Raw genomic sequence first — 15,148 nt, forward strand, 5'->3', positions numbered from 1 at the left:
AATTGAAGAGAGCTCGTTTATTAATTATAGTTATTAAGGGCCCTACACCTATGCATTTAAACTTGGTTTATAAGAACTGGCTTAACATCCAAGGTGAGAGCTTGCCAGCAGATGGGCATGAGGGCACAGGCAGGGTATTCTGATAAGATTCTGGTTGTAGTCACTGCTGAAAGTGCTTGCCCTGCATTTCCAGTGCTCTTCTCATGCACTGTAGAAGGATGTAGTTCCCCATCAATCACTTGATACCCTGGGTTTTTGACTGTTTTTCTACTGACTTCACTTCAAACCCACCTCTACAATTTAAATAAATACTTGAGGGGGTTTGCTAATGGAAAGTTTAGTTCTGAATGTGGCAATGCTATTTTTAAGCCTTTTTTTCAGAGAGAAACCCCAAGTTTAAAGCCACTGCAGCACATATATCCATCATAACCAATTCTCCATGGCATTGTAGTGGTACTAATGAGAATATTTACATGCAGTGCTGTTGATGCTCCCTGCACCACACTGCAAAATCACAAGGAATGGCATTTTGAGTATCACAGAATATCAGGGATTGGAAGGGACCTGGAAAGCTCATCCAGTGCAATCCCCCCATGGAGCAGGAACACCCAGCTGAGGTTCCACAGGAAGGTGTCCAGGCGGGTTTGAATGTCTGCAGAGAAGGAGACTCCACAACCTCCCAGGGCAACCTGGGCCAGGCTGTCACCCTCACTGTGAAGAAGTTTCTTCTCAAATTTAAGTGGAACCTTTTGTGTTCCAGTTTGTACCCATTACCCCTTGTCCTGTCATTGGTTGTCACCGAGAAGAGCCTGGCTTCATCCTCCTGACACTCACCCTTTACATGTTTATAAACATTAATGAGGTCACCCCTCAGTCTCCTCCAAGCTAAAGAGACCCAGCTCCCTCAGCCTTTCCTCATAAGGGAGAGTACACAAACCCCTGACAGAAAACTGGCCCAGGCTGCCCAGGGAGGTTGTGGAGTCTCCTACTCTGGAGGCATTCAAGACCTACCTGGACACCTTCCTGTGTAACCTCCTCTGGGCGTTCCTGCTCCAGCAGGGGGATTGCACTGGATGAGCTTTTGAGGTCCCTTCCAATCCCTGACATTCTGTGATTCTGTGAATTTCATTTACCATGTTGACTCCCAGAGCTCAGAGGTCTTTTTCAACTGCGCTCAGCATCCTCCTAGTTCTTGAAGTGTGATATATACCTGTGTCCTCCCATCCCCTCCCCATGGCGTAGGGCTATGGAATGGGTAAAAAAATAATTAACTTGGTTAACAGAATATGACAAATCATATGCATTAGTTAAATTCATATTTATCTTGAGATAATGTATATTTACATAAGGGTACAGCTCTCCTAGAAACGCACGGCACAGAGGACGCGTTTTCCAAAGCCGCATTTCATAATATGTGCAGAGCAAAGCGATTTTTTGCAATTGATTTTTGTTCCCAGCAAAGGAGAGGTTAGCCAGACTCCAAAAGGCGTGTTGGATCACACGGGTGACCCACAGCCAATCCATACAGCGTTACACTTTGAACCGAAGCCTGGCTAGTATAGGCACGGGCTTGAAAACTCAGCACAATCAAAAGTAATTGTATTAGTCAGAGATTGTTCATGTTTTTTCTTTCTGCTGCCAAACGCGATTTTGGCTCCGTGGCTGTTTTTAGAACTCTGGAATGCTGTATAAATCTTTAACTTTATACATGACCAGTCTTTTTTTATTTCTGTTTTTACTTGTCTATGTTTCATTTGCTGCTAAACGCCCTCTTTATAAAGCATTAATTTTTAGTGCACTGGGGTACAAACAAAAGGCACTTTTTGTGTTGGCTGGGTTTTTTTGCTTATTATTTATTTATTTCTTAAATAAGCAGTGCCAAAAAGAGATGCTCTTCTTGACCAACGACATCTTGAAAACACGTGCTACGTCAGCTCTGTAGCATCTGGTGAGAGAAGGAAGGGCCAGGGTGCTCCCTCTCTCCAAACAATACCCAGATGGGGCTGTTTGTGTTGCGTACGCCGCGTGTTTCTCAGCTCAGCTCATCGGAGCTGCCCGGTCCCCATGGAACTGGATTGGTCCCTGGGAGCCAGGGCTGTGCTCCGAGCTTCCAAACTGCTCGAGATGTCATTGCTCATCTTTAACCCTGCAAACATGATGGGGAAAATGGGTATCGCCCTTGAGTCCTCCTCAGAATTAAACCAGAGCTGCGGTTGGGTTTATCTATGGCTCTGGCACTGATGGGGACCACCAATAATTATTATTTAATAGTAGGATGTTGCTGGTTGTGAAAACTTTCCTCTGAAATATAATCAGAAAGGGAAAGCTTTTTTACTGTGTTGTGTGTTCTGTTGCTCTTCCAACAGATTCTGTTTAACAAGCAGTTGGTTAATTATTTTCTTACTGTCTGGAGCCTGAAGTATAAGTTTCCATAGAGCATCTTATCCCGTCTGGGATTTGGCAATGAGTTTTATTGAAACAATCTGTTCATCCGAGTAAAGTTTTGCTGGCGGAATTGTTACAAAGGATACACAGGACCAGGCTTGTGAAATATTGAAACCATAACTTCTGTATTTGCAGCAGCATATAGTGATGACTGATCTCTTTCATTTTTTATTTTCTACTTTACAGACGTGGTGTGTCTGCTAGGACATTTAAAATAAACTGTAGATGAAAAATACAAAGTGATGGGCATTTGGGTTCATTTATATTAGTGGATTTTTGTCCTTGAAACTTAGGGGATAGACTTATCAATACAGGTTGGCAGTAAAAGACCCCTAAAGGGCTAGCCCTTAATTTCAAATTTAAACATTTAATATCTTCCCTTTTTGACAAAATTTAAGTAATGATCCAGCTTCTGTTAACTTCCGAAGCAAAATTGTCACTCCAGAATTTCTACAAGTAATTAGGGCATACTAAATATTGTCTTATTCTTTACTACTTGGGGACAGAGTATATAGCTTTATAATCCCATCAAGTATAGGCACGTAAATCTGTGTGCTTTGGAACAGGTACTGGATGAAAAAGGCACCTTCACAAGGTTTCCAGAAGGAATTAATTACAAGAAGTATTAAGCCAACTTGTACCTCGATTTTAGGTAGACAGCTCAAGAATACCTTGAAGGTACCTTGTTTTTCAAGAAAGTGACTGTTACGTACTCCTTGGAAATTGCTTTAAATTAACCTCTAGGTGGGCTTCTACATCTAGAATCACTGGCCTGTTTTTAAAGTTTATATTAATGCCTTTTTCCCTTTGGGGCCAGGTGCGCTGAGCAAAAGAATTTGAAGTGGGGTGAGCTTAGAGGAAAGTTATGTTCAAGTCAGATTTGCCAAACAAAAGCTGCATCCCTTCAAACTTCTGTTTTGATTTCAGGTTCAGCAACCTCCTAATCCTTCAAATCCTTATGTCAAAATGTATACATGTTCAGGTCCATTGATGCTAATAGAAACAGCCTAGTGACATGATTAAATATGTAGTTAAATACCTGGGGAGGGTCATTTGGACAACAGATTAAACATATGAAAGGATTAAAAATGATATCACATCACTGAAAGGGTAAAGGCTGATATTTGAAAATGCAAAGGAAAAGAGAAATGGTGCTCGATGTGTATTTTACACGCAGGTGATAAATAAAGCAAAATATTTATTTGAAATATGATCTGTTTCAGAACATCATTCTTAACCACCTGGTGAGCAGGAGGCCTTAAGAGCTCCCCAGCTGTTTTCTGATTGCTGTGGGGGGTTATTGGTCCTGTTGGAATCATCTGTGATCCAGCCAGTTCAGTTCCTGTGCAGATACAACTTGTCTTGGAGAAACCAGACTCTGTTCCCTTGATCCATTGCCTGGGCAAATGTGTGTGGACCCAGCTTCCTCTCCCCCTTTTTCTTTTTAATTGCTGTAAATTGCAGCATTTGACGCTGCATTCTGTATGCAAATTGCATCTATTGATGCTGGATTTTCAAATGTTTTGTGTCTTAGTGGGAATGTCTTTATTGAAGATAGTATAGAGATGTATAGAGATAAGATCTTTGAAGGAAAATATGATGGTATCTCCTACTGTCATAACAGAAAAATCCCTTAAAGTTTTTAAATCCTAACATCTTCAGAAAACATCAGAGTACGTAGGAGGCAATATAATTATTTAGAAGAGATACTCTATTGGGAAAAAAGATGAAACATTAGCTGGTGTCTTATGAGAATATAAAATGCTTTTAACTGTACATATGTTTGATACACTTCGGCTGTTGCTTTCATGAATTTAGTGTTTAGTCTTAATATATTATTTCAGCAGCTGTTGGCTAATTATTTCAAGAAGCCGTTGGAAACAACTCATTCCTATTACCATCAGATGTTTGCTTTGTACATCAGAGCGTAAATATTCCTTTGGTCTTTTAACTGTTTTTGATTTAATGGGTACCTGTTGTGGAAAAAGAACTCCTACAGTCTACAGAGCCCACTCTTTAGAGCAGAAGTTCAATCTGTACAGAACCACAGGAAATGTTCAAAGCAAACAGAGTGAGCAAAATCCCTAAGGGATAAAACCTCTTTTTCTTCCCCTGTTTTATTAATGTATTAATGTTTCGGTACAAATTGTTTCGCTGATGTAGTATTGTCTGAACAACATCTGATTTTTTAACATTCTTTGTTTGTAGGGTAAGTTGCCAGTTCTTCTGCTTGGCCAATCTGCAGACCTGAGGCCAGGAGAGTTTGTGGTGGCCATTGGAAGTCCCTTCTCCCTTCAAAACACGGTGACCACGGGGATCGTCAGCACCACTCAACGCGGCGGGAAGGAGCTGGGGCTCCGCAATTCCGACATGGACTATATTCAGACCGACGCCATCATCAACGTAGGTCCCGCTCTGAACCTCATCCCTGTCTCCTCTTATATTACTTGAATAGTTGCTTTGAAAATGCAGTTCTTAAGAACAGCGAGCACAGTTGGCTTTTCTTTTATCCGTGTAAATATGGACATCTGTGGTGCAGCAGCACTTGATTGTTGTTCAAAAATCCCCCAAGGAACCACACCAAGTATAATATCTGCCTTCACTTCAAAATTCTTACAGATTACAAGGGAGGAGGCAATAATCCCTGGCGAATAAGTATCTTTTCAAAATCCACCATGTTTTCTAAAAAGAAGCCAAGCTTAGTTTAAGGATTTGAATTTGTTTCTGCACTAAGGCAAAACAATAGTTTTTGTGCTTCTGCTGTTTGCCTGTAAGAAATCTTCACTGACAGCTCCCAGAACTGTCCTAAAATCTTCTGAGCTACTATTAAAACAAAGGAAAAACCTTGGCTTTCTTAACTTATTCTGGCAAAAGAAGAAGGAAGAAGTGTTTGCAAAGCTCAGCTAAAAGGGATGATGTGAAGTGTAGTTAATGGGTTTGGATGTCAAGACTGTTCTACTGCACATGATTGATAGACAATGAAAAAATTACAACAGAAATATCTCAAAAATTCCTTTAATGTTTTGCTTGCCATGCATTAAGAGGTAGATATTAAAACATGTTCTTGCCATATGTTTATTTTCAGTATGGAAACTCTGGAGGACCCCTAGTAAATCTGGTAAGAGTTTCTTTAAGTTCGTTTGGTGTCATATTTTATATTTCCAACTTTTTAGTTTAAAACCAAACCAAAAACCCCTGGCCAAACCCACAAACAAACAAAGTCCTACACCAGAAATATGATTCAGAGCTTTCGATATCTGGATGACTACACAAAATTCACATGGTTCTTAGTAATCATTTGTCTGTGTTTATGCTGGCAAATCACAAGCTACACTTAGATTTCAATATTTAAAGTATTTACAGTTTGCATTGTTTTGAGCAATTGTAAATGCTTTTTTGGGGTTTTTTTTTACCCATGCCTTGCAAAAAGCAAAAAGCACGTATTAAAGTTGAGGTGTTTGCCCTCACTGTGTAGCGTGCAGCTGGAACTTTGTTTTGCACACTGAAACTCAGCTTAATGGTTCAAAACAAAATCTACTTTATTTTGAATTGCACTGAGAGTGGATTAAAAAGCCGCATCTTTTTATCAGCATATTGTGGTTTATTTGCTGATATTATAGAATACAGAGCTGACGTTGCAGCTTAATGAGGGATGGTATATATTAGGAGAAAGAGCTACTCAGAGTTTCCACCATGGAGATTTGGCAATTTTCTTTTACCCAACTCACAGTACAATTTCAGCACCAGAAACCTGCATTCAAAAATTATAGCGGGATATATTATCTGGGATATATTATCTGGGATAGATCAGGGGAGGAAGCTGCTGAGATTTCAGAAGTGTTTGAATCATCAAGTGACAGCAGAGTGGTTTAATCTGAAATTCTCTCTTGAAGTCACGTTACTGGGAAAAGCATTTGATTTTGTGGGAAATGTTTGCTCAGAACCTGTCGGCACCGCGCTTTGCAAGGTGCCCGCTGAACTAAACAGATCAAAATTGGCCGTGGAATATTCTGTTTGTCTGCTGCAAGCTGGAGAGCTGCCCGATTCTGATCCCTCTTCTAGAAGGAATATATCACCATCTGTTTTCCAAATTTTTTTATTAATAGATGATTCAGACAAATTAGATTTAAAGAAACCATTTAGAAAATTGAAAACCAGCTGTGGAACACGTCTCTGTGATTGCTTGCAAGAAATCATCCATTTATCTTCATGATGTTTCAGGTTTGCTAATAACAATTTGTTATTTCTCCAGGATGGTGAAGTCATAGGAATTAACACATTAAAAGTTACAGCAGGGATCTCGTTTGCTATCCCATCGGACAAAATCAAAAAGTTTCTAACTGAATCTCATGACAGACAAGCTAAAGGTACCGTATTTCACCACTTTGAGAGAGGAAAATCATGAAAATAGTGATAAACCAGAAAGACAAGAGCCATTGAGGCTCTCTTTGGTGAGAGCAGTTAATCAAGACCTGTTTTCCTCTTTGTAGGAAAAGCTGTAACCACAAAGAAGTACATTGGCATCCGAATGATGTCTCTAACTCCTAGGTGAGTAAAAGCGGAGGTTCCTCACCTTTCAAACAACTCCTTGGCTTTTTCTTTTCCTTAATGCTTCAGCAGAGAATAATTAGTGATTGTTAATTGGTCTGGGGGGGGTCTATTAGGGTAGTTGCCATCTGTCCTGTGCTGTCTCGAGGCTCAAGGAGGAAACAGGATGGAATGTTTTCAAGTATTACAGCAGCTACGTGAATATTTCCCTTTCTATAAAATTATTTCCAGTGAACAATTCACTTAATATAAAATGAAGCTTTTGTGTGGACTTGCTTATTTATACTCCAACCAGAAAAAACTGATGAGCAGATGGGTTTTTCTACACCCTGTAGAAATACCCAGAAGTTTTCACGTGTGCAAGATCAGAGGTATAACAAAGCATTGAAAACTGAAGGGGTTTGGGGTGTTTTAGGTGTTCAGGATCTAGAGTAATGACCGAGTTTTGAAATGTTTTAGCTCTGATCCTCTGTATCTATGGAAATGGTTGTCTTTACCAGAAATAGGCATTAAAAAGCATGCAGAAAGTGTAATAATTCTTGAAATACTTGTAAGGGTTAATATGAATTGTGAAGCGTCGCATCAACATGTGTAAAATACCTTAGCTAGTAAATGTTAAGTGAGTTAACTAAGCAAAAATGCATGGGTTTTTTTGCCATCTTGCCAAAATATTTTTGTTGCTATTTTTTTTCGTTTTCCAGCAAAGCTAGAGAGCTGAAGGATCGCCATAAAGACTTTCCTGATGTTGTCTCTGGGGCCTACGTTATTGAAGTAATTCCAGAAACACCAGCTGAAGCGTAAGTTGAGCTACTTTTCTTCTCAAAACCACTGCCACTGACTTAAGGGGGTGCTGGTGGAGAATGTTCCCTGCTTAACTGGCTATCTTGATTATGCTAAATTAGCGAAATTACGACCATCTGACAGCTATTAGGTTGTCTGCTGGAAATCGCTTTGTGGTTTCAGTCCGGTCCCTGATGGGCAATATTGCAAATGTATCGGGTATTGCAGCGTAGCCCTGTCAGCGTTCCCGGCCGAAAGGGCAAGGATTCAGTGGGCGTGAAAACTCCGTTTTCATTTTCCTCAGCGATCGCTTCCAAGACATCTGTTGTACCGATGCCAGTGTGGAATGAAGGCGTTTGCTTGTGTGTGCACAAGCCCTGCTGGTCGCTGCTGTAGGAGAGTGAAGGAGATGCTATGTGTCCACCTTGTGAAGATGTGTCCATCTCAGCCCAAGCTCCTTGGTGTGTGTTGGGTAGACCCAGCAGCTCTCCTGGTGTGCCACCATCCTGGGTGAAATCCTCTCCTGGCATGAGATACTCTTCCACGTGAGACTTCTGTTAGGAGTCACATTATTGGGAAGAGCTTTTGGTTTTGCCCAACTGATCTTTGTATTTGCCCAGAACCTCACTTGAAGTGTGGCATCTGGTTTGTGGTCACCAGCACTGCTCTGGCTGGCTCTTTCTGGAGACACTTTCCCTTCAGACTTTGGTTAATATAAATCTGCTTAATAGTCCAGGGTAGGAAAGAGGAAACTTTATTCATTTTCTGAAACTAGAGGTCATTTGAGAGAAGGGTAAATGTGGCAAGAAAGAGGTATCTGTAGCACCAAAGGCATGTGGGCAGAAAGCTGTGTGGAGCAGGCAGATGTTATCTCTTGGGGATGCTGCAAGGATAGTTGGACGATGTTTTTTTGTTACAGTTTGGATGCCACTGTAAGATAGACAGTGTTAGCTGTCTGGCTTGCTTTCTAAATGATTGCTGCTTTGTGTAGATAATTCTTGTTGGCAGCCCTGCTGATGCAGAATACTGGTGTATCTGCAATGAGAAATTAAACTGCAGCTACTTTAGGAATAACGTGGCTGCTCCATTGTGGGACTGAACGTGCATGGTCCAACCTGCAGGTGCAGAAAAACCATTATAGGAGCATGGATAATAGTTAGCGGAGAGTGGGAGGAGGGCGTTAGAAAGCTAGAAGAAATGCGAGGCAGTGTAGCCTCCTAACTGAAGGCAAACTCAAATCAGGACACTCCCTCTGAAGGCTGGCCTAACAATTACAATGCAGTCCATGTTTGCTCTGTCTCCACCATTCTTGGTCCCCTTGTCTACAGGTTAACCCATTCTACTGATTTTTCTCTCCGATGCATCATGTAGACATGCTGGGTGCAGCAACCTGTCCTGGGTACAAGTCGAGAGCAGAGGCTGCACAGGAGACCAGGATAATGTGAATGGTTCCTTCCATGAGAACGTTTTAATCCATGCTTTCAGTAGGCAACCGGATTCATTGCAAATGTTGGCCAGGGCACCCTGCTTGCAGGAGACACTCATGTAAGACGTTTTCTACGGGCGGAAGAGGCCGATGACTGCTCTGTGGTTTTGTGAAACCCTGTGGTTTTGTGAAGAAGGATTGTGCTGAAGGGCTGAATCATGTCTGATCTGGTTACTTGGTGAATATTTCCATAACTTGGAGCCAGATCGTTGTGCAAGACCAGACAAGATGCTGTGGTGGATAATGGTATCCCTCACCACCCCGTTTCTGGGTCCTGGCAGCAGTCTCAACCAGCTCCAACAGAGACCCATGGCCCCGGGCAGCGGAGCCTTGCGGTGCCGGCTCCAGTTCTGCTCCGTCTTGCTTTGAGTCAGGAGGGGTTTGTTTTCAGTTTGCGCAAGGTGCTGAGGTCAGGAGAAGGGTTCTAGGTGCTGTGGGCAGGTGGGCAAGGACACATGTGCATTTTTGGTGATTTGGCTAAATCGCTGTGTGTGTTATTTAAAACATGAAGATAAGGTGAAGTGGCTGCCAATAAGCTATACGTGGAGAACAGCACGGATTCAAGACTGAAATTCCTCTTGTGTTAACACACAATGCCATTCAGATTGCTTTGCTATGTATGTATACATGAAAAAAAGCAAGAAAAAAAATCCCTCTAAAATGAGTGCCTTGTGGCAATTATTTTAAAAGAAAAATACACCTTCTACTGAATCAGCATCCAGGATCCTTATTGTAGAATTACTGTATTATTTGCCGTAGTGATTTCTGTTACAGACAATGAAATATGGAATTCGTCAAACTTGTATCTGCATGTGATCTCTGAGGTTTCCTCATTGTGTTGTAATCTTCACCGCTTCGTAAATTCTGATTGCTTTTTGCTTGCCCGCCGCATCTCTGTGCAACTGCCATTGGGTGGGAAATAGGAAAAATCTAGCCATCTTTTCTTTTAAGACAATGTTGTAAGGACAATAAAATAGCAATTATAATAATACATTGCCGCTTTGTGTTTTCAGTGGTGGCCTGAAGGACAACGATGTGATTATAAGCATCAATGGACAGTCGATAAGTTCGGCCAGTGATGTCAGTGACATTATTAAAAAGGACAGTACGTTGAACATGGTTGTACGGAGGGGCAACGAAGATGTGATGTTAACAGTAATTCCTGAAGAAATCGATCCCTAACCAGAAACATGAGCTGGATTTCATGTTTTCTTTCAACAGCATTGGACTGCTTATATTCTCTCTGTGCTGGTACAGGAAACATTAGACTTCTGACCAACGTTCTGCTTGTTCAGTGGATTAGTATTGGCCAACAGAGTAACTTCTAATAGGTTTAAGGTGCAAGATCAATGTAATTTCACGTACTCCAGACGATAATTTTTTCCTTCTGTATTATGTATGCAATGTATTCTTTACTGGCTGTTACATTCCCTGCTTAACAAATCAACGTTTGCTTCCCTGTGTCGAATAGATTTACCATTCTTTCCGCTAAGATTTAAAGAAAACCCACGCACACAATGTGTGTTGTGGTATTCAGGTATTTATAGGTTAGCTGTGTTTTAACTGGAAATACCATTGGAAAGGAGTAGTTGGTTTAAAAGAAAACACAATTGGGGAAAAAAGTTTGGTTTATAAACACAAAGAAATCCCAACCACAATAACCCTTTGAGGATCCCGTGCAGGATTTTAATACTCTGATATTTTCCTAGTGTTATTAAAAGAATTCAACAGTACTATTTCTTGTGAGTGATTCATTTTAGTTCCCTTTATGGAGTGTTTTTCTTTGAACAGCACATCTGCCCAAAAGGATGTCCTGACGATCTGCTTCTTATCATCATAAACCAAAACACTCTTTTCAGTATGTGTGTGTATTTGCACTGTTGTGCCTCTGCTTTTCTTAGCGTGGCTCTAATTTGTCATATTGGCTGTTGCATATTGCCTGTCTTCCAGATGTTAATACATTTTCCTTATTGTTTTAATTACAACTTCACCAATGCCTGACATCTGTTTGCCCACAACAGAAATTGTGGATCACAGACCCCATGCCATTCCAGTTCAGATATTAGAATGTTTGTAACTCTTGTAGATCCGGCCTTAAGCTCTTTCAAATAGGCTGCTTTATTTATAATCTGAGTGCTGGTGTGCGTATGATAGGACTTGGTTTTGACTTGGGATGTCGGGCATTCCTCTAACATAGAGGCTAATCTTTATACATAGATTTATGGATGCCTTTGAAGCTTTGGGTAGTGAATGGAATTGTCTTATTGTGAAGGAGAACAATCAACTAAGTTAATTACAGTGTAATTACTCACTGGGTAAACAATAGGCTAAGCAGCTTATGCTTTCCTCTGTTGAAATATGTATCTCAGAGAATAAATCCAAGGGCTATGGACAAGTTTTGGTGACTGTCATTCCTAAACATGTTCTTGTTTTGGAAACTGCTTCTTAGTAAGACTCTTCAGCTGGGTAGCTGGCAGCTTGTGATTTTAAAAGAAAGGGCTGTATTCCACACAATTACAGAAATAAATCCTCTAGACCTGGATCCCTGACAGCGCTGCTTCTCCCACCAGCTGTATTTCAGTTGTTTCAGCCAGCTTGTTCCAATTTTGGGAGCTTCTGTATCCCCAAGCGCCAGTGCCTGCCCTTACTCACCTGCATCACTATGAATTTACACAGCCATACAGTGTATTGACACTTGACATGACTGAGCACCTCATCACTGATTTCCTTCTTCCACCGCTATGGTAAATCACACGTCTGAAAATCTGCCAAGATATTACAGTGCCAAGTGCTGAAGGTCTGCAATACCTTTTAGCATGAAAGATGCGAAGCAGAATGATCTTGTGGAGCTGCTTTGTAGTATATTTGTTGTAAGTTCATTTTATTGATGCTGATTAATGTTTCAACTCCCTGTTTAAGTGATATTATGTTTTGCAGACCATCCATGCCCTGTGTAGTGCATAATGTGGTGACATACGGCTCCCAGCAAAAATAAAGAACCACCTACCTTCTCTGCTACTGCACCCACCCCAACTAGCGAAAATTAAGCTAATGTCCCAAAGCCAGGAAGTTGTGTTTAAAACGTTATTTTTCATCTGCCTTTTTCTTTCAAAACAAGTGTTTGAATAATTTACAGAGCTGGTTGATTCTCTTTGTTCCTATTTGTTGTTGTGGTCTCGTAATATGCAAAACCATTAATTTCTTTGCTTAGTTTCTAGCTGGGTACTTTGGGCTTACTGACGATGCCCTTGCAAGGACACGTAGCACAGAAAATCTTTATGCCTGTGCTTTATGTCGATTCTGCTGTGAGGCATCAGTGCCTGAGGACAAAGACTCAGGTTTTGCCTGTGTGTTGGGAAAGAGACAAATTAACTTGAATTGTGTAAATTGTTTTCCTGTGCCACTGGGTTTAGTGAAATATTTGCCCAGATTTCTAGCCCATAGCTCCATCTAGTGGGGTGGGAGATGGTCTTTTTGCAGCCATCATGTATTTGAAAGTGGTTTTCTGATTTATCTGGTTTTGTTTATAATTAATTTATTAGCACAAGATATCCATAACCACATGCATATCCTGAAAAATGTTTTGAATTTACCTTTCTAGTATCTGTGTTTGCAGCTACACAGGTGGTTTCTTACATCTCTAAATGTAAGTATTTCAAATAAGACCACTGATAAGCAAAGATACAGAAACAAAGTTGGCCTTCAATACAACTAATTAGCATGTGTTTTTGATGTATTATTGGGTTATAGACTTGGAATGGGTTGTATTCTTTGTCGCTTAAATGCACAGTTCTTTCCAAAGTGTGATTGAAAACGCTTTATATGGAATAGCTTTGGCACAGCTTGTATAAATATCAGTTTCCTGGAAATTTTAGCAAGTGTTGGACACTAAGCGAGGGAAATTGAACATTTTGGCTTGATTTTCAGCATTTTGGAATGTCTGAAATGGAAACTGGAGTTGCTGTGTATGTGACATGGAGTAGATGGCTACGTGTGTCTGCACTGAGGTAGTTTTTAAAAAGCTAATTCATTTATTCCATGAGGGAAATGTCTTGAGCTGTAAAAGAAATGATCGTGACTAACGATTGTCTGGTTTCTGTGGCTTATATGCCAAGCAGCAAAGCCCTGTGGTTTCAATACCACATTTTTTTCCCTGTTCCCCCCATTATTATTTTGTAGTTATGTTAAGGAAGCCAAGGATGTTTTTAAAACCGTGTCTTTCCAAATCAGAGTAAGAGAGACATCTACTAGAGCATTAGAAAAAACTCTGTAGAGGTGATTAAAACTGCAGTTGCAAATATCCAGGAGAAATAGTGGTAATCAAGAAGTTAGTTGTCACCAATTCAGAGCAGTGATTGATAAGGGCCAGAGTATTTATATGCATGCAATGGTAGCTCACTATGGGACTCCTTTTCATCCTTAGAGTGAGACTAAAGAAATGTTCATTTGAGCTTCTGGGGATCTCCTTGACTGAATTATATTTGAGATATTTCTGCTGTTCCTAAATCCCATATTATTTCCCACTGTTTCCTCTTCCACCTAGAAAATAAGGATGTGACTTGGCATCTTTTACTCAGTTTCCCCCTCCCTTTTCTCTAACCCCTTCGCCTTAGTACTGCTGACCATCAGCAAAAGGAAACTGAAGTTACACCCTGGGATGATGTTAGACCAGGCTTTGGAGTTAAATGCCCACAAGCTGTTGTGAGGATTTCTTCACACCGAGAGGCAGGAAGGGGCCAGACAGAAGCGATGGCTGAAGTTCTACCTCATCTTGCCATACCTTCCACTTTAGGATGCAAATCTCAGCTTGACAATGTCCCATCCAGACCCCAAAATTTGACCAGTTATAATAAAGTTATCTGGAGATTAAGGGATTGGTGACATCACTCAATGTGAAGGCCATCATCATTCTTGACTGTATATAAATGGATAGAAGAAAACTTTGCTGATTTTACATTCTAAGTGCATGTACCTTGTTTGTCTGTATGTCCTGCACTGTGTCCAGCTGTGCTGTACAGGTGGCTGACACACACACCATCTGTTTTGTTCCCATCAACACCAAACTCCGTTCTCTTATGCAAGATGCTGGGAAGTCAGGGCTGGAGCCACCGGGCCCCAGGGTTTCAACCAGTTTAGCCTCTCCATACTGTTACTTTGTGGATTTGTTATTTATTGCACAAAATGACTCTTCAACCCAGTACATATGTCATTTGACTAATTGGACAAAACAAGTGAGGAAGGAAGGTACCAGAGTGCTCATCAGTTTAATCTATCGGCATTTGCTGGAAAAGTTTTCCTCCAGTTTTCATGGTTCTGTTTAGTAGTCATGGTACCGCAGTGACTGGCCCCATAAACTGAGGAAGTGGTTAATAATTAGGAATTAATTAGAGGGAAAATGAGTCAGAGCTAAAGCGCAGGAGTCAAACTTACTGAATTTGGTAAAGAATTAACTTCAGTGGCTTGGAAATACTGCATAACGTGCTGGAGAAGAAAATTAAATATTTATTCTGCTCATTCCTTCTCTGTTCAGTGTTTATGCAGAGAGCACAGTCATTTTCAGAAGGTTTGCAATGTGAATATCTGATGGAAATGGACTGTGTCACATCAGTCTGTGGGCTCAGGGCACTGTGCAATGGCAGCTCCTCAGTTTATCTGTACCTCTTGTTGCTGGACTCACTGCACAGACACGGCTCAAATGGTTTATAGCTCTTCCATGTGGTAACTTTCTAGGATTATCTCTGATGAACAGATGCTTTTTTAAAGCAGATCAAGATGAAAAGTCATTGTGGAAAACCATGTCAGTTAATTTTTGTTTAAGTACAGAATGGATTTTCTATTCAAAGACTCATATACAAACACATGAAACTACCTTCCCTGAATGATTAAAGC

At 40.7% G+C, this 15,148-nt stretch overlaps 1 protein-coding gene across 1 annotated transcript in view; it reads left to right on the forward strand.

The window, feature by feature from the left end:
• HTRA1 (HtrA serine peptidase 1) overlaps positions 1 to 10,992 on the forward strand; it is a 33,437-nt gene extending 22,445 nt beyond the window's left edge. Inside the window, exons 4-9 of the mRNA XM_065843778.2 lie at positions 4,654 to 4,848; positions 5,531 to 5,563; positions 6,698 to 6,812; positions 6,936 to 6,993; positions 7,695 to 7,790; positions 10,273 to 10,992. Coding sequence (XP_065699850.1) covers positions 4,654 to 4,848; positions 5,531 to 5,563; positions 6,698 to 6,812; positions 6,936 to 6,993; positions 7,695 to 7,790; positions 10,273 to 10,441 — 666 coding nt within the window. The 3' untranslated portion in view covers positions 10,442 to 10,992. The remainder of the gene's footprint in view (positions 1 to 4,653; positions 4,849 to 5,530; positions 5,564 to 6,697; positions 6,813 to 6,935; positions 6,994 to 7,694; positions 7,791 to 10,272) is intronic.
• Positions 10,993 to 15,148: the final 4,156 nt, after the last annotated feature.

This window comes from Patagioenas fasciata, chromosome 8 (genome assembly GCF_037038585.1).
Source record: "Patagioenas fasciata isolate bPatFas1 chromosome 8, bPatFas1.hap1, whole genome shotgun sequence".
NCBI classification, from domain to species: domain Eukaryota; kingdom Metazoa; phylum Chordata; class Aves; order Columbiformes; family Columbidae; genus Patagioenas; species Patagioenas fasciata.